This window comes from Eumetopias jubatus, unplaced genomic scaffold (genome assembly GCF_037043125.1).
Source record: "Eumetopias jubatus isolate StellerSeaLion01/CBP00866 unplaced genomic scaffold, mEumJub1_p1.0 scaffold_5, whole genome shotgun sequence".
Lineage (NCBI taxonomy): Eukaryota > Metazoa > Chordata > Mammalia > Carnivora > Otariidae > Eumetopias > Eumetopias jubatus.
In genome coordinates, this window is record NW_028274811.1 from 87,784,604 (window position 1) to 87,807,461 (window position 22,858).

The following is a 22,858-nucleotide window of genomic DNA, read 5'->3' on the forward strand; positions in this document are numbered from 1 at the left end:
AAGTGACCTATTACAAAGGATATGTAACTGGCTTCACTTTTACCTCTTCTGAAAGGACATGGATTAAAACTTGAATTCTGACTAAAATTTTGTTCAGGGAAATGTCACTTGATAAGAAGAATTTTAGTACGTAAACTTGCTTAAAAAGAAAAATTCAAATTTTTTCCCAGTTTGTTGCAGTGGAACCTACACTGGATGGCATATGCTCCCAGCTGAGCAGCAATGTTGACAGGGCAAGGCAGTCGGCCCTGAAGGACATCTTGCTTCACCTGCAAGAAAAACTGATATCTACAAGAGAAATGGAAAAAGAGATTAATGATATCTTACACTACCCAGGCTCTGATAATCACGGCAACAACCAATCACCTTTAATGAAAATAAAGCCACTTCTGTTCCCTAGTGAAGGGGCTGTTGAGTGAACAGTTGAAACACACTCTACATAAGGGATACAGGGTCGTGGCTAAAAAGCACAGGCTCTCAAGTTAGACTGGCTGGACTGCATCCCAGCTCCGGTACTCACCTGGGCAGCTGCTGACCCTCTCCAACAGCCCGTCTCCTCACCTGCAGAACCGGGACAGCAAAATGTCTACACCTCCTAAGGTTAATGTGGAGGTTATACAAGCTATTCTCAAGACTCTCATTACTGTCGCTGCCACAACTACTATGACACAACCTTACTGGGAGGAACAAATCGTAAGGACCTAACCTATAGGATGTGTTGCCTACAGGGTCTAAAATCATGGATACGGGACAAAAAGGTCATCATAGTGCAATTCCATCAATTCTCATGCCCATTATCCATGGCTTTGTTCATTCCATTTGCCTAAAAAAAAAAACCCTGTTATAATAGCGCCATCCACAGTTCTAAACACTGTAAATATAATAACTCATCCCAAGTGTTTACATATAATAACTTCCATAAGACTTTAAAATGTCAGTAGTATTATCTCCATTTTGCAGAATGAAGACTCTAACAGACACAGAGATGAAGTAACTTGTCCAAGATGTCACAACTAGTTAAGTAGCAGAGCCAGAACTGGAACCCAGGCAGTCTGACCCTAGAACCTCTTAATCAGAATGCTATGCAACTTTGGCTAGCTTCCCCTCCCCCGCCCCCATTCAGTCTTTCAGCCTGTGCCAGAGGTTTATGAACCAACACAATGAACCATCAACACCGTTCTCGGGTGCCGTCACACACACACACACACACGCCCACACACGCCCACACATGCACCAGGCTGTCATTGTGGTTTCTCTTTCTTTGGAAGCCAACTCTTGATGTCACTGGGAAGGGCAGAAAAAGGGCAAAGGAAATGAATTATAAAAATCAGCTGTGATAAGCTGCTCTTCTCCAAATGCTTACCAGCAAGGCCCATGGTAAGGGAATCCAAATGTTAGATGCTACTTATTATTATTATTAATATATATAAAATTATATATAATTTATTATAATAATTATTATTGTTATAAACACCCTGTGTTTCCCCACTGCCCATTTCAGTAAATAGCGCCACAGTCTCCAGATAGTCAAGTGAGAGAAACCTACCAATAATGTATAACCCCTGGCACCCACATCCAATCACTGAACCTTGTCTTTTGGAATCCGCACACTGCTCTCCACCTCCTAGCCCAGGTCGCTATCCCCTGGATTTCTAAAACCTTCAGTGCTCTGCCATCATTCATACTTATCTCTCTTCCAAACAACCTTCCCAAGAGGTAAATGAAATCCTTAAGAGAAAAAGAGGATCAAGTCACTCCCTTGACAAACAGACAAAACCTTAAAAAACTTCACTCTACTTTCAGATCCTTAAGAGAGCTTGTGACGTGTGCAGCTCGGTCATGGAGTGGCTTCCCCAGCCTCCTCTGCAAAAGGGCTGCGTGGCCTAGCGTCCCTGTCCAGCTGCCACCATGCACACAGGGGCCCGAGAGGGGTCGCCATCCACGTTTCCTCCAGCCCACAAGCGACAGCACCGCAGCCTTCCCCTCCTGCGGTTCACTGGCTCGTGGCCACCCGCGACTGTTACCAGCGCCACTGGGGTTCCACTTCCAGTAACAGCTCCTGCAGAAGTGCAGGGCATCCTGGGGAATCCAGCCCTCAGCACCCTGCTCTGCCCCACGCTCACTGGTGGACAAGCTGCTTTTAAGGGAAGTCCACTCTCCCATTCATGGCTACATTACTGGAGTTCCCACAATGCTCGGAATCTCCCCTAAGCCTCCAGTGGCATGATCATCTGTGACTTGGCTTTGGAAGTCATGAGGAAGCAGCCTAGTGACCAGCCTGGCAAAGCCAACACCGGGCCCCAGTCCTGAGTGGCCACCACCAGCCCCCAGGGTTCAGGAGATGCTAGGAGCATCAGAGCCCCTCCCTTCCTTTACCATAGACTAGGCAGGCTGCAGCAAGCAGAAGGAGCTGGGTTCTTTTATGGCAAAACACCAAAAAGTAAGTTGAGAGAACCCCCCACTCTTTACTCTCCAAATCACATTCAAGCCTTCCTGACACCCTATAGCTATGTGCATCAAGTATAAAATAAACTTCAAATGGCCAGGGGAAAAAAAAGAAAAGAAAAGGCTTGTAAGACTTTTGCTTCTTGAGCCAAATCTCTTGCCATTAACCAATGACTACCTCACTCCCTAACTTGCATTTACTTTTCTAGCTCTACTTAACTACTCACCATGCCCTGAATGCTCATCTTGGATATCAAATCCACTTTGTTATAATCATCTGTCCTCCTCTTGAAGAGGAAAAAAGCAGAGTAAAGCATTATTAGCAGAATGTAAATGCAAAAGCTTATAAACTGAAGAGACATTTTGCTAGAATTACTACTGCTTACTGGAAACTTACATTTAGCTACACTCTCTTTCTCTATTGTTAACTTGGAATTTCTTTTCCTGAATTGCATTTTTTTTTTTAGGAAATGGGTCACAGATGCATATTTATTTTGCTCTATTAAGACTTTTATAACATCTGACTGAACAGTCAAATCGCTTGCCAAGTACAGAAACAGAGGGACCTAATCCCACAAGAGTTTGCTTCAAAGGCAAAGGCAAAAAAAAAAAAAAAAACCAGGAGATGAAAAAACAGAGAGTTGAAACAGAGAGAAAGACGAACAGATACAAAGAAACAAGGACCCTATCCCATCAGGGATTGTAGTCTCAGTATATAGGTCTGGCACATAGTAACAGCTCAATAAATAGTTGATGACTTGGAGGGATATACAAATGAGCAGAGAGACAGATGGCTGAAATGGAAAAAACTGAACATTCTTTGCTGCCTTTGAGAAATTCACAAAGAAAAAGAAAAAAGGAATCTGTTCAAACTTCCCTGGACAGCCTGCCTTTTAAAGATACCAGAGATCTTTAAGTCATTGCATTAAAAAAAAATCCACTAAAATCAAGACAAGTAAACTATTTTTAATTAAAAATTTAATTAATCTTTATCACAGCAAGCATATTAGTTTTTTTATGAGAAATTTATGATACAATAAAGTCACATTTTTCCATATGCTAAACAAATACTTTATCATATGTCAGGGCCTATTTTTAACTAACTGTATATAACTTATTTTGTCCATTTTATGAGACTTAGGGTACAATTTAATATTTTATTTAAATTACAGATTTAGAGTTGTTGAGTCTTTCCCTCTGCCACTCTGATTAAGGCTATGATTGGATGCTTGAGTCCTTGTTTATCTCTGGTTTTAAGGAGGGGGAACCTACATCCCATTTTGCCTAGGACAGTTCTTGTTTATGACTATTATACACGCCTACGTATTAACAACTGTCCTCGTCATCCTCCAAAGCGTCAGGGTTTGGACGATCAATTACAGTGTGACCCTGGTTATATTGTAACCCTACTGGAGAAAAAGGAAATGCTCATTAAAGATGATCCACTTAATAAGGAAGCTTTCCGGACTCATTCTGGTACAAAACTGAGGCATCATAAAGTACTAGTTATCTTTTTTTTTTTTTTTAAGAGAGAGAGAGAGAGCGCAAGCATACAAGTGGGGGGAAGTGGGAGACAGAAGGAGAGAGAGAATCTTAAGTAGACTCCACCCCCAGCATGGAGCCCAAGTGGGGCTTTATCTCACGACCCTGAGATCATGACCTGAGCCGAAAGCAAGCATCAGATGCTTAGCCAACTGAGTCACCCAGGCGCCCCTGTGTGTAAGTTAATATTCTGCTGTATATGCACTGTCTCCCAAGCAGATCATGAGCCCTGGAGGAAAAGAGCTGGGTCTTCCATCCTGTCCACACTTACCACAACACTACGAGTACAACACAAGTCCAGGGCTTGAAATATTGGCTTCACAGTTTTCTGTTTATCTGATGTTCACTGAAAAGAGCTGAGTTAACACCAAGCATGTACAAGCTGTTGAGCGCCATTAACAATTTAACAAGTATCAGAGGCAAGAAGAATGGCAAAGGAGGTTTGCTTAAAGACATAGCAGAGAGACCCCACTCTTTCCGGACCTCAAACAGAAGGCTCCCTGAGATTCGGAAGCCAAAGACATGCTTACACCAATATACCTGAAATGCACCTTCCAGTGAACTGAGACCCCTGGTGAGGAAACTGAGCAATGTGGGGCCAAGCAGAAGTTTGGCTTCAGTGCCAGCTTAACTTGCAGTGAAGTATCTAAGAGGAGAGTAGCTCCCCACACAGAAGGCAGGACTGTTTTCTTCCTCCCACACAGAGGGAACCTCGCATGTGATAGGAGTCCAATCATTTTAGACAAGGCTTAAATGTGAGCGACGGGGAAATGGTGTGTACAGCTTAAGGAGGAAAACAGTAGAGGAAGCACACACTAATTCTCAAGAACACGTGACAAAAGCAGGAATAACACTTCCGCCTCAAAAGCGTAAAACGAATTATTAATACACAGGAACACATAGCAATAGTATCACCTTACATTTGTACAGTCCTTTAAAGTTCACAAATTCCTCTTTCATCCATACCGGAATGTGACCCTTGTCTCAACTCTATTGTATTTAGAACCATTATCTTCATTACAGAAGGAGAGGGACTCTGGAAGTAAACACGTAACTGCAGGTCACTCAGCTGATAAAGAAGCTCAAAGAAGCTAATCTTCACAAAGTGATAAACAGGGATTACCATATTAAAATAATAAAATTTAGGGCGCCTGGGTGGCTCAGATGGTTAAGCAGTTCGGCTCAGGTCGTGATCCCAGGGTCCTGGGATCAAGTCCCGCATCGGGCTCCCTGCTCCTTGGGAGCCTGCTTCTCCCTCTGCTTCTCTCTCTCTCTCTCTCCCTCTGTCTCTCATGAATAAATAAATAAAATCTTAAAAATATATATATAAATAAATAAAATCTTTAAAAAAACATAAAATAAAATTTAAAAAATAATTGATAAGCTTAAGGTCAGTTCCCCCCCAATACTATAAAACATTACAAAACAAAATAAAAAGCAAATACCCATTTTAAGGTATTTTTTAGAAACTAAAAAGTATCCATTATGAACAAGTCATTTGGAATATTCTTTTTTAGAAACTGTTCTTAGATCCTTAAAAGTTCAGAAAGATTTCAATGACATCACAGATAGGACAGTGTCCACAGAATGGGCAGTCTCTCTGTCCTCTCTGGAGGACTGAAATCCTCTCTTTGGTCACCTTAGTACTCCGACCACTGGAACACGATGCTCCATGTAGTTGTTAAATGAAGGTAGGTGAGTGAGTGAATTCTGTCCTTACAAACAAATTCAAGAAATGTAGGCAAGAGGACAGTCATAGGAGAATTCATAATTAAACGAACAACTACACCCAGAAAGTTGTGATTCATAGATTGACTCTAAACTGGAAGACCCATCTCAGGGCTCCAAGCTGGTATTTTTCCTCCTTAATTTTTGAATCAATAATTTGAAAACATTAAATACTTATCATTATTTTCACTTTAGCTAGCCCTACCATCTACCAACACTTATATTTTTGTGTTATGGTCAGTATTTGGTATGTATTATCTTTATATTCCTCTCATCATCTTTTTTTTCCACCTTCCCCTGATTGTCTTTTTGAAAAAATACTTAATTTCTTTTTATAAATGAGAAAACTGAGACTTTAAAAGGTTACATAGTTTTTTCAAATTTACACAACTAGTGAGTGGCAGAGCAAGGATGCAAACCTCTGTCTGACTCCAAAGCCTGTCTTTTTTTTTTTTAATTAATGTATTTATTTTAGAAAGAGAGAGAGAGAGTGTGTGTAAACAGGGGGAGGAGCAGAGGGAGAGGGAGACAAGCAGACTTCCTCCTGAGTGGGAAGCCCAGTGTGGGGCTCAATCCCAGGACCCTGAGATCATGACCTGAGTCAAAATCAAGAGTGGGATGCTTAAGCAACTGAGCCACCCAGGCACCACTCCAAAGCCTGTCTTCTTAACCGACATGTGTGCTATGCTTATCAAGTGTACAGAGGATACAGAGCTATAAATGACCCAGAATACGTGGAAAGCTGCTATAATATTTTGAATCAGAACTGAAAATAAGTTTAACAGATACCATGAGTACACAGATTATTTAAAGCGCTGGCAAAGAGAAGAGACATTAGATTTATTCTGCATAGACCCAGAAAGAAAACCTGGTACTGATGAGAGAAACTGCACGGATTTCTCATTGAATTTCCTTTCGCTTTGCCAGGCAGTAAGGTTTCCTATTTTAAAAATGTTTACAAGGAAGCTGGCTGAAACATCAGGAATGTTCTATAAAAGGTACAGGTCAGGGCACATGAATCCTAAATGAGGAGTCCTCCTCACAGTCTCCCAATCTTGTTTATCTCAGACAACTTTTTAGAGCACTTAGCAACTACTCCAAGTTGATATGATTCTATTCACTTCCATTTTTTCATGGTCTGGAACCTTACTTTCCTATTTATCACATTCACCTCTAGTATTTTTTTCCTAAATACAACACCCTTCTGGAATGCTGCATCTAGTATGATGATATAAATACTTGAGAAGATTCAAAGCTAGCATTATCTGTAATTTAAAAAAAGGAAACAAAGTAGAGAGCCATCCCCAAGGCATGGTTAAATAAATTATGGAATACTACACAGGAGTAAAACAGATGGGTTAGATGGTGAAAGAGGTCTGCACAATATGTATAAAATGGTATGATTATAAAAAAAAACTACATATAAACAGGCATAAGCCTGTTTACTATAGCATTAGTTTTCATATCAAAACTTATGAACCACCCAAGAGCCAATACAGAGTAGGCTAGAAGAATTTTCCAAAAAACTGAAGCAAGCTAAATGCTCAACTTGCAAATGCTGGCCTAAGTATACTTTTCCTTTAAGAGCATATATTGGGAGATTTGGGGTTTTGGTTTTAGTTTCTGCTTTTGCCAAAATTATCTCATGTAACTGGCTCCCTTTCTAAGGTTCATTATGCCTACCCATTTAAATTAACATATTCATGCAAATTAATGACTTTATCTTCAGGATACACTAAAAATAAGTATTTAGTGATATCATATTGAATGCACATTAACTTACCTAAATTCAACTATATGTTTTGGGCAACAAAAATAAATTATTATAGATCATGGCCACCAGCTGAAAGTCAACAATGTAATCTGGTTCTTTTTTTTTTTTTTTAAAGATTATTTATTTATTTATTTGAGAGAGATAATGAGAGAGAGAGAGAGAGAGAGAGAGAGAATGGGGGGGACGGTCAGAGGGAGAAGCAGACTCCCTGCCAAGCAGGGAGCCCGAAGCAAGCCTCGATCCCAGGACCCCAGGATCATGATCTGAGCCAAAGGCAGTGGCTTAACCAACTGAGACACCCAGGAGCCCTGTAATCTGGTTCTTAACTACATGATCTGGTCTAATATTTGAGGAAAAGCAGGTTACAACGAATATGCTCTGAGGTTGTATATCACACACAAATCTATGTATTCTGTTAATGAGCTGATAGTAGATTCTGAAGGGAAATTTCTGCTCATTAATATCTGGTGAACAGATTTTTTAAAAATGCATTATAAAACACTCATTTCCCACCCTACTAACAATAAATTGAGTATCGTTTGGAACTAACCCTCATTTAAGATGTAACTCCACCAAACTGCCAGAGCAAGGAGAGGATGAAATAGTATCAAGCACTTACTGACCGAAACCCAACATGCGACACAAGGTTGACATTATGAGTCGTACACACTCCAATGTTTACAAAACCTGATGGAACAGGTGTAGCTCCAACTTTGCAGCTGAGGAATGTGAGGCACACAGGTTACCGACAAACTCAAAATGAAGGCCTTTCTTTGTATTTTCATAAAATGTTATTTCCTTGGAATTTCCTAATGAGCTACAGATATGTGGGGTTTTTTTTAACCACTTGGACTCAGTTTCTCCATGAGCCCACAATTCAGAAATCCCTCAACTGAAAAGACTATTCATTTAGCTCTAACGTAAATATGACCCCTCTCCTTAACTTCTTCCCAACACAACAGCCCTTCCCCCACACAGGTGTGCTCCTGGAAAGCCTCCCGGGACAGCCCTCCTTTTTAAAGTGGTCAGTAACAAGATGGCAATGGAAGATGTGAACGCAGCTCAGCACGGTTCTAAAAGTGAGGCCTAATTATAGCACCCCAGAGAGGAACAAGAAAGGTCCACTTAGCCTCCTCTGTCCTCACTCTTCTGTGTGCAGTCTGGAATTGAGACAAAAGAATCAAAGGAAAAAGATGAAAAGATAGAATAGTAACAAAACCACAGACTACCTTAGTCATCAAAGACATGATTTCCAATGTTTGGAATAATGCATTTGGCTTTACTTGAGCCAATGATAGGAATTCACCAGGAAAAGTGACCACTTAGAGTTAAGTCAGGGAAAATGCTTTTGTTGGCTCCCACGTGCCGTCAGGTCACTAGCGGAATTAAGTGAAAACCTAACACGACTGTCTGCTCTGTATAAGCCACTTTCAAATGTTGGCATGGACTCTTTTAACAATATAATCAATACCAACTGGAAACTGTGCCTTAAATGAAATCAAGTATTTGATGACAAAGGTGAAGGAATACATTGAAAAAGGTTGTTTGTTGTTTTGTTTTGTTTTCTCTCTCCCTTACACTAAAAGCAAATACCTTTTCATTTCCTATAGAGGTAAATGAAAGCCCTGGACAACTGACATTTAAGCTATAACCAATTAAAGAGCAATAACTGGCTCTTCAAATTGGTATTTACATATGCAAACCGAGCACTAAAATATCCTTCCGTTAAGCAGTTCAAATGGCTACTTTCACCTGACTACAAAGGCTGAATGCAGCCTTCACAATAATGATACAGAAATATCCCATCACAGCAGATGCAAAATCTATCAACATGTCACTCGTGTTCATGCCATTGTTCACACACATCTATCATCAGACAGTGATCTGCCTCATGCAATGCTAGCTGAAATTTAACTCTCAGTGGGGATGCATTACAAAACAAGGTAGACACACATCTAAATGTTTGACCCCAATTTGTATTAAATAAAGCCTTTTGTATATGCTCTACATGTATTGTTCAAAAGCAAAGTCAATACTATACCTGGTTATTTCTTCTTTAAGCTTACATGGATCTTCAGCATAGAATTTAATACCAAAATACAAAGTATATGGAGGTCCAGCTAAAATAAGAAATAGAAATTAAATTTCATAAATTAATCAAAGTAGAATATTATACAGTTATTAAAAATTATGTTCACCAAAAATATCTGTAAACTACATATTGGATAAGGGGTTAATACCCAAAATATATGAGGAACTCTTACAACTCAATAGCATAAACAACCCAATTTAAAAATGGGCAAAGGAGGGGCACCTGGGTGGCTCAGTCGTTAAGCGTCTGCCTTCAGCTCAGGTCATGATCCCAGGGTCCTGGAATCGAGCCCTGCATCAGGCTCCCTGCTCAGCGGGAAGCCTGCCTCTCCCTCTCCCACTCCCCCTGCTTGTGTTCCCGCTCTCGCTGTGTCTCTCTCTGTCAAATAAATAAATAAAATTTTTAAAAAATAAAATAAAAATAAAAATGGGCAAAGGACTAGAATAGACATTTTTCCAAAGACATATAAATGTCCAGTGGACACATGAAAAGATACTCAACAGCACTAATCATCAGGGAAATGCAAATCAAAACCATAAGATATCACCTGATACCTATAAGAATGGCTATTAGCAATAAGACAAAAGTGCTGGTGAAGATACGGACAAAAGGGAACCCTTGTATACTGTCGCTAGGAATGTAAATTGGTTCAGTCATTATGGAAAACAGTACAGAAATCCTCAAAAAATTGAAAATAGAACTACCACATGATCCAGCAATCCCACTACTGGGTATTTATCCAAAGGAAATGAAATCAGTATCTCAAAGATGTATCTGCACTCCCGTGTTCATTGCAGCATTAATCAGAATAGCCAAGATATAGAAGCAACCCAAGTGTCCATCAGTGAACTAATGGAATGAATATATCTCACACACAATAGAATATTATTCAGCCATAAAAAAGAAGGAAATCTTCCCATTTGAAATGACACGGATGAACCTGAAGAACACTATGCAAAGTGAAATAAGCTAGACCCATAAAAAAACCATAGTGACTGATCTCACTTATATGTGGAATCTAAAATAGTCACACACATAGATGCAGAGAGTAGGATGGTGGGTGCCAGGGGAAGTGGGAGGGGGATGAGGAGATGCTGGCCAAAGGCTACAAAGTGTCAGTCACGCAAGATGAACAAGTTCTGAGGATCTAATGTACAGCATGGTGACTACAGTTAATGATACTGTATTGTATATTTGAAATTTGCTAAGATAGATCTTAAATCTTCTCATTCTCCACCTACACACACACACACACACACACACACACACACACACACACTCAACTATGTAGAGGTGATAGATAAATTATTTAACTTGACAGTGGTGATCTTTTCATACTATATACATATATTGAAACATCAAGTTCTGCATCTTTAATTTATATGATTTTTATATGTTAAAGATATCTCAATAAAGTTTTTTGTTGCTGTTTTTAAAAGATTTATTTATTTGCGAGACAAGGAGCTCATGGGGAGAGGAGGGGCAGAGTGAGAGGGAGAGAGAACCTCAAGCAGACTTCATGCTGAGTGTGGAGCCCAAAACAGGGCTTGATCTCATGAGCCCCCTGAACCGAAACCAAGAGTCTGACACTTAACCACCTGTCCCACTCAGGCACCCCCTCAATAAGGTTGTTTAAAAAAATTATACTAAGAACTTCTAAAAACACAAGAAAATATAAAATTAAAAACAGGATTGAAAATTTTATAACAGCAGGACTTCAACTCTGCAGGTATCTACGTATCTATGTAAAACCAGTTAAAATATTTCCACTCACATATTGTAATCCCAAGTCTCTGATAGTATGTAACTGACACAAAGTAACCCTCCTCTTTCTATTTTCATTTTTATGGAGTAAAAAAAATGACAAGTTCAGAAGTTGGGGAAAGCAAATTAAGAAGAAGAGGTCATAAAGCCATAATGCATTTTTAATACACAAACTACGTTATTATTTATTGTTCTTATGACACACATACGCTACGTCTGTAGAACCCCAAAGCCCTGTTCCTGGCATGCAGAAAAGTGACAGCAGGGCCCTGCTCCTCTCCCCTCATCTGTGCCTCTCTGGACAAGGCATTCCTTAAGCTAGAGCATTTTGAAAAACTGAGTTTCAAAGAACTTTGTTAAAACTTCTTATCATTAGAGTTGATTCCATATGTTTGATTTCTATGATTACTTAATCACGGTGTTTATATTTCTGACAAATACACCTTTAGCCCTGAACATAGATGTCAGGGAGGCACAGACTATTAAATATTTAGAAGAGCCAGGAAGTCCCCGGTCTGCTGATCCATCTCTGTCAGTCAAGCTCCGTGTTGCCGAGCAGGTGGGTCCGCCTGTGCCTGCAGGCCCCGGGGACCGGGGTGTCGGGGCCAGGATGAGCACAGATGCTGTGGAGACAGTGCACAAAGGGAAGAAGGCCTTGTCCGGATTCCAGAGTTGCTTTTATTCTCCACAACGTGACAGATTACACCCTACTGACCAAGCCTAACCACTTCAAATGTGTTTAGTGATGAGCATTAAGCAGAAGTTTGGAAAAATACACAATTAAGAACACTCAGTTTTGGCAAATTTCCTTAAAGGACCTTTGGCCCAAATCAGCCCTCTATTTCCCACTTGCATATAAAATGATCTGTGTTCTAAATATAATGCATCACTACCACCTGACTACATTTAATAATGTATAACAATATTTCATAAACATGTGATTTTGAACAACCACCTGGTAACATAGAAAAGGCAGATGAATCTCCAAGGAGGTAAGCAATTTGCTTACGGTCACGAAGTTGAGAACCAAGTTTGTTAATACCTAGAGTTCAGTACTTTCTGGCCACTATTCCACATAACCTTTCAGGGAAAAGAATTATAATACCTTCAGAGTAAGCAAATGCTTTCATCTACGTCACTGTTTTATAGATCAATCTAAGGCTATGGAAATGGACAGTCTGGAGCAAGGATACATCTGATGAGGTATTTTTTGGCTTCCTCTTCTAAGACTGACTATAAATAAATATCAGGTGCTGATGAAGCACATTCCTAAACTATTATCTTGAATCCATGTCTTTCAAGAGAATCTACCTTAAATAAGTAAATATTGTTTCACTTTAGCAAAAAAAAAATACAGAAGCCAAAAACCAGAAATCCTCTAATATACCTTTTGTGAGGACGAATTTCAAGGCCTTTAATGATAGTAAGTCTTCCATGAGCTCAAGGAGAAATGAATCAAGACCCACCAATAAGAATTCTGGTGACTGGCAAATACTCCATCATTTTTACAGATATTCTTTCTGACTAATCTACTTGAGATGTGAGAGCCATTTTCCTTCATTAATTTGTATAATAATTATCAAATTATTTCATGAGATGAAATATAAAGATTATGTTATCTTTAGTTACATCATCTTCCTTCAATATTGGCATTTTATTCTTAGTGTACATCAAATTTTTGACAGGACAACATTTATTTAGGATTAAAAAGCAGTTTCATTATATAGTTTTTTTTTTTTAAGATTTTATTTATTTATTTGACAGAGAGAGACACAGCGAGAGAGGGAACACAAGCAGGGGGGGTGGGAGAGGGAGAAGCAGGCTTCCCACCAAGCAGGGAGCCTGATGCGGGGCTTGAACCCAAGACCCTGGGATCATGCCCTGAGCTGAAGGCAGGCACTTAACGACTGAGCCACCCAGGTGCCCCAGATTATAGATATTTAAATAGAATATTTCATACCATATAAAGAAATAAATATTTCAAATGTGCTTAGGACCACTAATAATGCACCTTAAATAAAATAATTTATATTTTTCTTCATCACTTAGAAATCTCAACTTTTTAAATAAAAATCCTGTGAGTTTGTTTTAAAATAATCATTCCTGATATTTTTCTAACTTTTATACTGGTATTTTTTTAACTACTTCGTTCAAATAGATAAGACAGACTTACTGTATTTATTACTATACCTGAATTTTTGGGAAAAGTACAAATTTCTAGATCCTGAGGGATGAGATGTTTTAAATTGGAACTCCTACCATTTATGTGTAGATACCTCACAGAAGTTACCTCCATTCATACCTAATTCCATGTATCCTCATCCCTCCCCCCTTGGCCAGTAGGCAGTTTGCTTACTCAGGAAGAGTACTAGAAATACAGAAGTACTAAAAGTCAGAAGACCAGGACTCTGGTCATCCCTCTGCCACCAACTTCTCACCCAGGGCAAGTCGTGAACCCCTTATGAATTAGGACTTACTCCTGTGTAGGCTGAGTAGGCAGAACTTGGTGATATCAAAGGTATATTTTTTGAGGGTTCTTTCTCACCCCCACAGGTTGGCCACGAGCCCGTTTCTGAAACTGTCACCCAATCTCAACCAGAAGGCTGGCCCCTTAGCAGCTATGTTTATATAACCTTGAAGAAGCCAAGACATAGCTGAATAGACTGAGGTGAGCCACTGACTCACACTGGGCTGGTCAGATGCATCCTCTGCATCCTCTGTAGAACTGGGGCCTCACGTTCAGAGACGGCCAGCCAACCTCTGCTTGTGGCTAGAGGTTTCCCCACAGACATGGATAAACAGAGAGAAACACAAATGATGCCGACATTCAGAGAAACAGTACTTGCTGAGTTCCTGATAGTTTTGCAGTTCCTAGTTTCCAGCTGCTTTCTGAGGCACAGCTACATTCCTGCCCGTGAGGTTTGTAAAGCAACCAATTTTACCACAGGGAATAAGCCAATAAACATGCGAAGTACAGAGTCAGAATGGGGGTTTAAAAGGCCCAAAGAATATACTACATTTTACTAGAAATAATTTTCACAGTAAAGCAAAATGGCTTAATGAGTACACAGTTTCACTTTGGGATGATGAAAAAATTTTGGAGATAGTGGTAACGGTTGCACAATGAATGTATTTAATGCCACTCAAAAATGGTTAACATGGTACATTTTGTGTTATATATTTTTATCATATTTTTAAAAGATAATTTAAAAAAATTACTCTATTGCATACTTAAGGATTGCAGGCATGTGCATGCATGCATATACTTCTATAAGTGAAAACCTGGGTTATAGAAATTGAAGTTATAGAATATAACCTTAATTATACTCTCAGTTACCTAATAAGATTCATATTTGTAAAACCAAAAATAGATGGGTCCTTTCTGAAGCCACAGAAATCTTTTAGGACACAAGGGCACTCCTTATTACTGACCCAGCAAATAATAGTGTGAATGACAAAACCACTCCTTAATCCAAGAAACTCAAACTCTTTAGAAGGTCAGATGTCTACCTTTTTTTCAAATCAATGCCTCTCTGCCTTTTCTTTTTAAGGTAAAATTTTAAAGACAGGAAATTTTTTAAAATCACTGACAAGTCAAAGGCTGGTATACCCCAAGCAAATTCAGTATTAAGATCTACCACTTAGAGTCTTTATTAACTAAAATTTAATCAGTTTAGAGGAAGAGTCTGGCAATGCACACAACACCCATATCCATATTCTGGTACTTGAGTACCATTCAAATCAATGCTTCTCTGCCTTTTCTTTTAAGGTAAAATTTTAAAGACAAGAAATTTTTTAAAATCACTGACAAGTCAAAGGTAGGCATACCCCAAGCAAAACTTAATATTAAGATCCACCACTTAGAGTCTTTATTAACTAAAATTTAATCAGAGTTTGGAGGAAAAGTCTGGCAATGCACACAACACCCATTTCCATATTCTTGGTACTTGAGTATCAGTACCCATTTCCAAATTCTGGTACTTTAGTACTCATCCCTGTAGTACTAAAGCATATTTCTGCACCCAACTAATTATGGACATTATATTATTTTCAAGGCACCCCGTAACAAAATTAACATTAAATACCTACTGTTGATCAGTTCTTTGTGTTCAGCAAGGGTTTTTGCAGGATCCAGCCAATACTGTGAGAAGAAAAAAAAAAAGCGTAAATTATAGAAGTTGTTTTTCACTGACCTTCACTTCAAGAATATTTGCAAAATGTTATTTTAAATGACATTTAAATAATATTTAACTTATCACATATACACAGGAAATATATGTAAGAGCTTTCTGCAGCTAGAACACTAGAAGAAAAATGATGTTGATATTCAAAAGCAGAGAACAGCAACAGTTGTTGTAGGTACTTGGTGAAGTTCTCATACTAATTGTAAGGTCAGTAATATCAAGATGCTGATGAGCAAGAAAATGATGGCTACAAAGAACGTTCCCCACATCTCTTTCCAAAGTTCCCATTACAAGTGCCCTACAGTCATTTCTCCTCCTCCAACGTCCTCACCCTCTTCACTTCCTATCCTATACCTTATAGGTAGCACTGCTAGACATTTGGAAGAAAGCAAATTAAATCAAATCCTCATTAAGTATCCAGGAAAGGCAACTCGGGACAGTGGCTGAGGGTCAGAGTCCCAGAGCAGAGCCAGCGGGATTCAGTCCTGGCCCTCGTCATCACCATGGAACTTGGAACAAGTTTCTGGACTTCTCCAAACCTTCCTCATAGGCTTACTGTGCGGATTAATACATTAATTCCTAAAAAGTCTTTAGAATAGTCCCCGATTCATACTACATATGCAGCACCATGCTAGTGATCATTATTACTAAAGTCTGAGGGTCATTCTTATTAAATGTCTTTAGCCAATCAAAGGTACTTGCTTATGAATTCGTTAATCTCTAAGGAACAGAACTTCAGACAGTAATGGGAGAATTTTTGGTCCTGGGGAGATATCTTCCTTTACATCTTACCTTTGTGAAATAAAATCACACACACACACACACACACAAGGAACAATAATCCTTCAGCCTTGTTCCTCCATCTGGGAGAAACAAGGAAGCACAGAGGGGGAGCATCAGGGATTCCACTGAAGTGCACAGGGATTCCAGTGCCTTGTGGGTCAAGGGCTGGAGATCCCAAGGGCCAAACTTACCAGTTTCCATTTCCACATATTCCTAAATGAAGAAGGGGCAATTCTCATAGTAGGGAGTTTCCCAGCACCCTTGTGTTTGCTATGGTGAAAACATTCACACTCCCCTGACACCTCTGGGTCAGGAATCAAAGGTCGAGGAAGAGTCCAAGAGAATCTTCCTGCCCAGTTCCCCTTTCCCTGCCCCTGCACCAAGGGCAGAAGTACTTGCTCTGTTGTATAATAGTAGCAGTGAGTACACAGTGTAATTATAATACCTTACACAATCCCCTTACCACTTATTCCTAACTATGTAATGATAATTCACACTAAACGTATATCATAGTCATATTGTAAGATTCTGTTACATTACTGAACTCTCCCTATATACATCATCTTTGCTATTTGCCACTCATATAGCAATTTCCATTTCTCAGCTTTTTAAAAAGGTAAAGTATCCAATATATATAAATGTAGCAACTTATAATGTAATGTTCATTATTCTGGTTCTTAATCATTTCTCATTTTTAAAGGTGCAGAATCACTCACTTTTAAAATAAAGGTATTTGAGGGGCGCCTGGGTGGCTCAGTGGGTTAAGCAACTGCCTTTGGCTCAGGTCATGATAGCAGAGTCCTGGGATCGAGCCCCACATCCAGCTCCCTGCTCGGCGGGGAGCCTGCTTCTCCCTCTCCCTCTGCCTGCCTCTCTGCCTACTTGTGCTCTCTCTCTCTCTCTCTCAAATAAATAAATAAAATCTTTAAAAAATAAATAAATAAAATAAAGGTATTTGAAGCAGAGGCTGTAACCTGTGAAGTGCTTTCAGAGCCCAGTGATTAAAGATGTGGTTTTGGTGTGAAAATAATGGACCCTAGGGGGACCCCTGGGTGGTTCAGTTGGTTAAGCATCTGCCTTTGGCTCAGGTCATGATCCCAGGGTCCTGGGATCGAGTCCCACATCAGGCTCCTTGTTCATCTGCTCATCAGGGAGCCTGCTTCTCCCTCTGCCTGCTGCTCCCCCAGCTTGTGCTCTCTGACAAATAAATAAATAAAATCTTAAAAAATAAGTAAAAAAATAATAATGGGTCCTAGTGAAACACTAATTCATCCAAATAGAGTAAAATCAATCCAAATGTTAAGCTGTGTGCTGGACACAGAACAAACCCTTTCCCTCTAAGTATATAAAGCAATGGATGCTTCCTATGACATGGAAAACAGGTGGATGGAATGTGTCTTGCCATTTATGTTCAGGAACAGGTCTGACTATTCCTGGATTTTTCCGAAAAGGATAAAACCAAGGAAAACACACAAATAACCATAAACCCTTGTTTAGATTATAGATTATATAGTTTAGATTATAGAGATTATAATAATCTATATAATTTTAAAATATATCTCTTTCCTTGAGAGCAATCAGATTTGTGCAGTGAAAAAGTGTAATAAAGATTCTGAGATGAATTAGAAATTATAATTCTGCGGCCAAAAAGGGAGTCAGGACAGTCAAAGGCTGTTCAATCAGCTCAGTACACATTAGATCTGCTAGGTGTCAATCCAGCACTCGCCGCGCACAAATCTCATTTGATCCAGATGGAAGCCAGGGGTTACAGAGGTCAGACAATGATAAATGCCCCAGAACATAAATAATAAACATGAGCCACCAGGTTTCATAAGCTTACACCTTAAAATGTAAAACCTACTTACCCTCAACCAAGGGAAAGAAATAAACTTGGAACCAAGCAGCCATACTATGATGGCTCTTGTCACTGCTCATTATCAACAAGCAATCAAACACAGCACATGTGTGGTCACCATGAAGCACAGCAGGCAGCTACCCCACAACCAAAAGGCAAAAAAGGCACAAGAATTTGCCAGTGAACACAATACCCCAGGTTTTTTTTTTTTAAATTATTTATTATTTATTTATTTGAGAGAGAGAGAGCATGAGGGGAGGGGCAGATGGAGAAGCAGGCTCTCCGCTGAGCAGGGAGCCTGATGTGGGACTCAATCCCAGGCCCAACCCAGGCCCCTGGGATCATGATCTGAGCTGAAGGCAGACGCTTAACTGACTGAGCCACCCAGGCGTCCCAACACAAAACCCCAGTTTTAAGGCCTACATATAAAATGTATCTAGGCTCTAAACCTGGGGTATAATTCATTCAACATTTATGGAATACCCACTGTACAGGTTCTTTCTATATTGGGTCAGACCCTGTCCTGGGGCATGCGGGGAAACCAAGACCCAGCCCTGAGGCACTCACAGCCTAGCAGGGGACACAGACATAGAATTACAACACAATATGCTAAATGAGAGAATAGTGTGTATGAGATGAATATGTATGAGATAATAAAATAATGGACTAAAAACATTAGCTCTGCAGGGTGAGTGTAGGAAGGCATATGGCTGAACAGAAAAACTTTGAACAGCGGTTCATGACTTAAAAACTACTCCAAAATATAGAAACAGAGAATAGAGCCTTAAATTCTTATAAAGATGATGTCTATCAACTCAACAGTTCATAAAGCAAATGCATTTTTTAAATTTAAGAGCATTTTTAAGTAACAACACAGAATGTAATACTCCAAGTCCTTTATAGCTGAGTACTACATTGGAATCTGTGCTGCCCAATAGCTAACAGACCTCGGCTAAGAAATCATGTTCATAGAGGACTTCCAGAAAGAGAAAAAGGTCCATTCAGTCTTTTCATCTGCCCTGGATGGAGCGAGAGGGAGCTATGGAGAGCAGAGCCCTGCCCATTGTGGTGCTGGGCTACAGGATGGCTTTTCTGAATTGCACTTTAGTATGAAGCCATCTTGTCTACCTCAACGGTCACAAGAGAAACAGCCTCATCTCTCGCATTCTCTCTCAACATTTAAGCAGTTCATTCTCTAGAAAAGTCTCTCAATCACTTTTCCCCATACCTTCCCCGACCCTGCTATTTCAAACTTATATCCTATAATTTGTATAACCACACAAGCTGGATTAGATCCTTCTTTGTAAGATGATAACAATTAGCCAAAATGGAGCCCACTCTCTCTTCCTGATTTCTACAGACAGCTTCCTAACACAGGAGAATGTGAACAGACTGCAACCCAACACCCAATCACTAAGGAATCAAGACAGTAGCCCTCCTTGACCCTGGCCCTTTGCCAGGGTGCAAGAGGCAAGCAGTTAGGTGTCCTTACCTCTTCAGTCTTGTCAATCTTAATAACAGCACTTATGGAACCTGGGAAGAACTGACAGACAGACACAAGTTTCTTCTCACTCCCTGACAGTCTTGGCTAAACGCCCTGAGCGTCTTTTCAGCCACCTTGGCTGATAATTAATTTCATCAATTTCCTAGGTAACAGGCTCGGAATTACATTTTAAAACTCTAACACTGTCCAGTAAATCAATATCCTAACCTTCAAAAGATATATATTAAATTCACAGTGCAACCTTTCATTTGACAACTGTTGTTTTGGAGTGTCCTAGAGTTCTAACACTACAATAAGCCTTACAAATTTTTAGAGAAAGCAAGGACAGCGTAAAGTAATAGAAGCTTTGCTACATCTTATTTCACACTGGCTGTAATGTTGATTCTCCTTTGGAGAATTTAAGAATGCTACAGTGATGCTTAATAATATTTCCTGGAGATCAGAAAAAGGCTTTAAAAGCACACATAGTTTTTGTCAGCATAAAAAAAGCCATCTCTTGATCTAAGGGAGTAGTATAAAAAGAGCTGACCATCCTGAGGGGACAACAGAACTACAAAGATCTCAAAAAAAAAAATGACACTACAGTTCATTCCTAGGGAGTTATAGGACTCAACATAATTTGCACATATGTTCCGAGAAATCCACGACTGCGGTGATAGTTATTTGTGCTTTTTCCAATGCCTCTGTAGACAGACCCCGTGACCTCTAAGCAACATTAACAGGACATGGTTTTAATCTGCTCCTTGGTATGAATCACAGAAGCTTTAGATCCTCAGGTAAAACCACCATTAACAGAGCTAACACACAGCAGGAACAAAAACAAGGGCCTGTCATTGGACAATCTACATAGGGCTGCGGGAAGGGTAGGTTTTAATTGGGCTTCTTTTTTCAGTTAAAGTAGACTCCAATGTATCACTGTTGGATCATCTGGCTCTGCATGAAGTGTCAGTGGCCCCAGGGACTAGTCCTCAGTTCTCAACCATGGACCCTGAAGTTATAGAAATAATGATTAAAAAAAAGAAAGAACAGTAGTAATAGCCAACAGTTATTAAATGTTTACCATGTGCCAAGCACTGAAAACTTTGCATGTATTTACTCATTTAAACCTCTTAATAACTCTATGAAGTAGGAACTACTATAATTGCCATTTCGCAAATAAGCAAACTGAAACACTGAATATATAAACAAGTTGCCCAGAGGTATAGAACAGAAGATCCAAGGAACTGAACCCCCTTCCATGTATAACCTCAGGTCAAACCACTGTCTGGAGCATTGTCTAGATAGGAATGTATAACCCTCAGTTTCAAGATTCTAACCCTCAACTACCCAACTCCTCTTTTCTCAGCTCACTCCCTCTACAATTCCCATCCTACCAGGACACAAAATTCAGTGATCCTACCAGCTTTTCACAGTCCCTCCTTTCCACCCCCACCAGGTCCCCACTTCCCTAACGATCCATTGTAGTGTCACTTTCCATCTTCCTCATTTCTCTCTCACAATCTTCCCTCCAGAATAGCCACCGAAAAAACCCCACAACTCTCTGCCTTCTCCATGCCAGCACCTGACAGGCTGGTCAGAACTGGAGACTCAGACTGCACCACCATAGATGGGCTTGTTTTAAATTCATCATCAATAACCCAAAGGGACTGAGAATTCTACCACATTTTATTCTTTCACTTACCTAGATAACTCCTTCCCACCTTCTCCCCCACCCTTCTCACTCTCGGTTGATGATCGTGCTTATTTCATGGAGACTTGAAGCAACAGAAGACAATGGGCATGTCTTAGGACATCTACGCAACCTGCCTGCCTCTGGGGCAGCGTCCTGTCTTCTATTACTATGGATGAGGGGTCCCTGCTCCAATGAATCCCATCCCTTCTCATCAACTCAGGAACACGTTTCCAGCAACTTTCTGCTGTCTATCCAGGACAAAAGTTTCCCTTTCTATAGAATCATTCCTGGCACAATACATGCCTTTATTTCTCCTGTAATTAAAAACAAACAAACGAAAAACAATGTCTTTTTGACCCTTTATCTGCCCATTTCACTTCTGCACTTTAAAATAAATCTCTGGGGGGAAAAGTTATTCTACACTATGTTTGCTCTTTCCCCTCTTGAACCCACTTTAGAACACACTCCACCACCTACTGCTAAATCTAGTGATGGATGCAGAGTCTTCACCCACTTTCTTCAAATGCATTGGTCATGTGGTTTCTAGGACACCTGTCCCTCCGACTTCTCTTCTGACCTTACCTGCCACACACACCTTCACAATGTCCTTTGCTGGTTGCTCATTATCTCCGTAAGCAGGAGGAAGGCTAGATCACCCCAGGCTCACATCTTACATCAAAGGCTCATAGTTTTAAATTCCATCTAAGTATTGACAACTCCCAGTGCATAGCCAGACCACAATTGTCCCCTGAATCCAGCTGCCTACTTGACATCTCCACTTAAATGTCTACTAGAATCTCAAACTTTACATGTCCAAAAGGGAAATGATGACTCTACTCCCTCCTAGAAAAACCTGTTCTCCTGCAGTCTCCTGCATCTCCGTGCATGATGCAACACTCTTCCATTGGCTCCAGTCAAAACCTCTTTTGCATCTATCTCTTTGATCCACCTGCAAATCCTGTAGGCTCTATGTTGAAAATATAAACAGAATCAGGTAAATTCTCACCACTCCCAGATCCAAGCAGTCATTGCAGTTCACCTGGATTTCTTAAACAACTCCTTTAATGGTATCCTTCCATCTGCCTGTGTAATGAAAGGAATTCTTTTAAAACATAGGTCAGATCACTTTATGCTTCTGTTCAACATCCTCCATTGGTTTCTCTTCTCACTCAAAGTAAAACCCCAAGGCCTTATGATGAGATAAGGCCCTGCAGGATCTGGCTTCATTCCCTTCATTCACCACAGTGTGTTTTTGGATGAGGCAGCAGGAAGGACCTTAAGGAGAGTGTGAAAGAAAGCCTCGGGTCCCTCAAGGAGGCTGCTGGGAGGGCCTAAAGGAAAGTAGAGAGAAAACTGTTGGAAGCAGGAAGAAAGAGACCTTACTCATTAAAGGCAGACAGTTTAGCAATGCTGTTGCCTGTGGCAACATGGAAAATAAAAGATGTCCCTAATGATTTGGAGGATCTAGATAAGGAGATATACAGACCAACCGTTCAAAGTGCCAACTGGCTTCTT

General features: G+C 40.0%; 1 protein-coding gene and 1 pseudogene across 1 annotated transcript in view; one reads left to right on the forward strand and one right to left on the reverse strand.

The window, feature by feature from the left end:
- Positions 1-22,858, reverse strand: part of EPB41L4A (erythrocyte membrane protein band 4.1 like 4A) — a 242,192-nt gene that overhangs the window by 101,040 nt on the left and 118,294 nt on the right. Inside the window, exons 4-6 of the mRNA XM_028102759.2 lie at positions 15,435-15,486; positions 9,531-9,609; positions 191-288 (exon numbers count right to left, since the gene is read on the reverse strand). Of these exons, the coding sequence (XP_027958560.1) occupies positions 191-288; positions 9,531-9,609; positions 15,435-15,486 (229 nt within the window). The remainder of the gene's footprint in view (positions 1-190; positions 289-9,530; positions 9,610-15,434; positions 15,487-22,858) is intronic.
- LOC148164380 (pancreatic progenitor cell differentiation and proliferation factor pseudogene) lies at positions 583-2,310 on the forward strand (annotated as a pseudogene).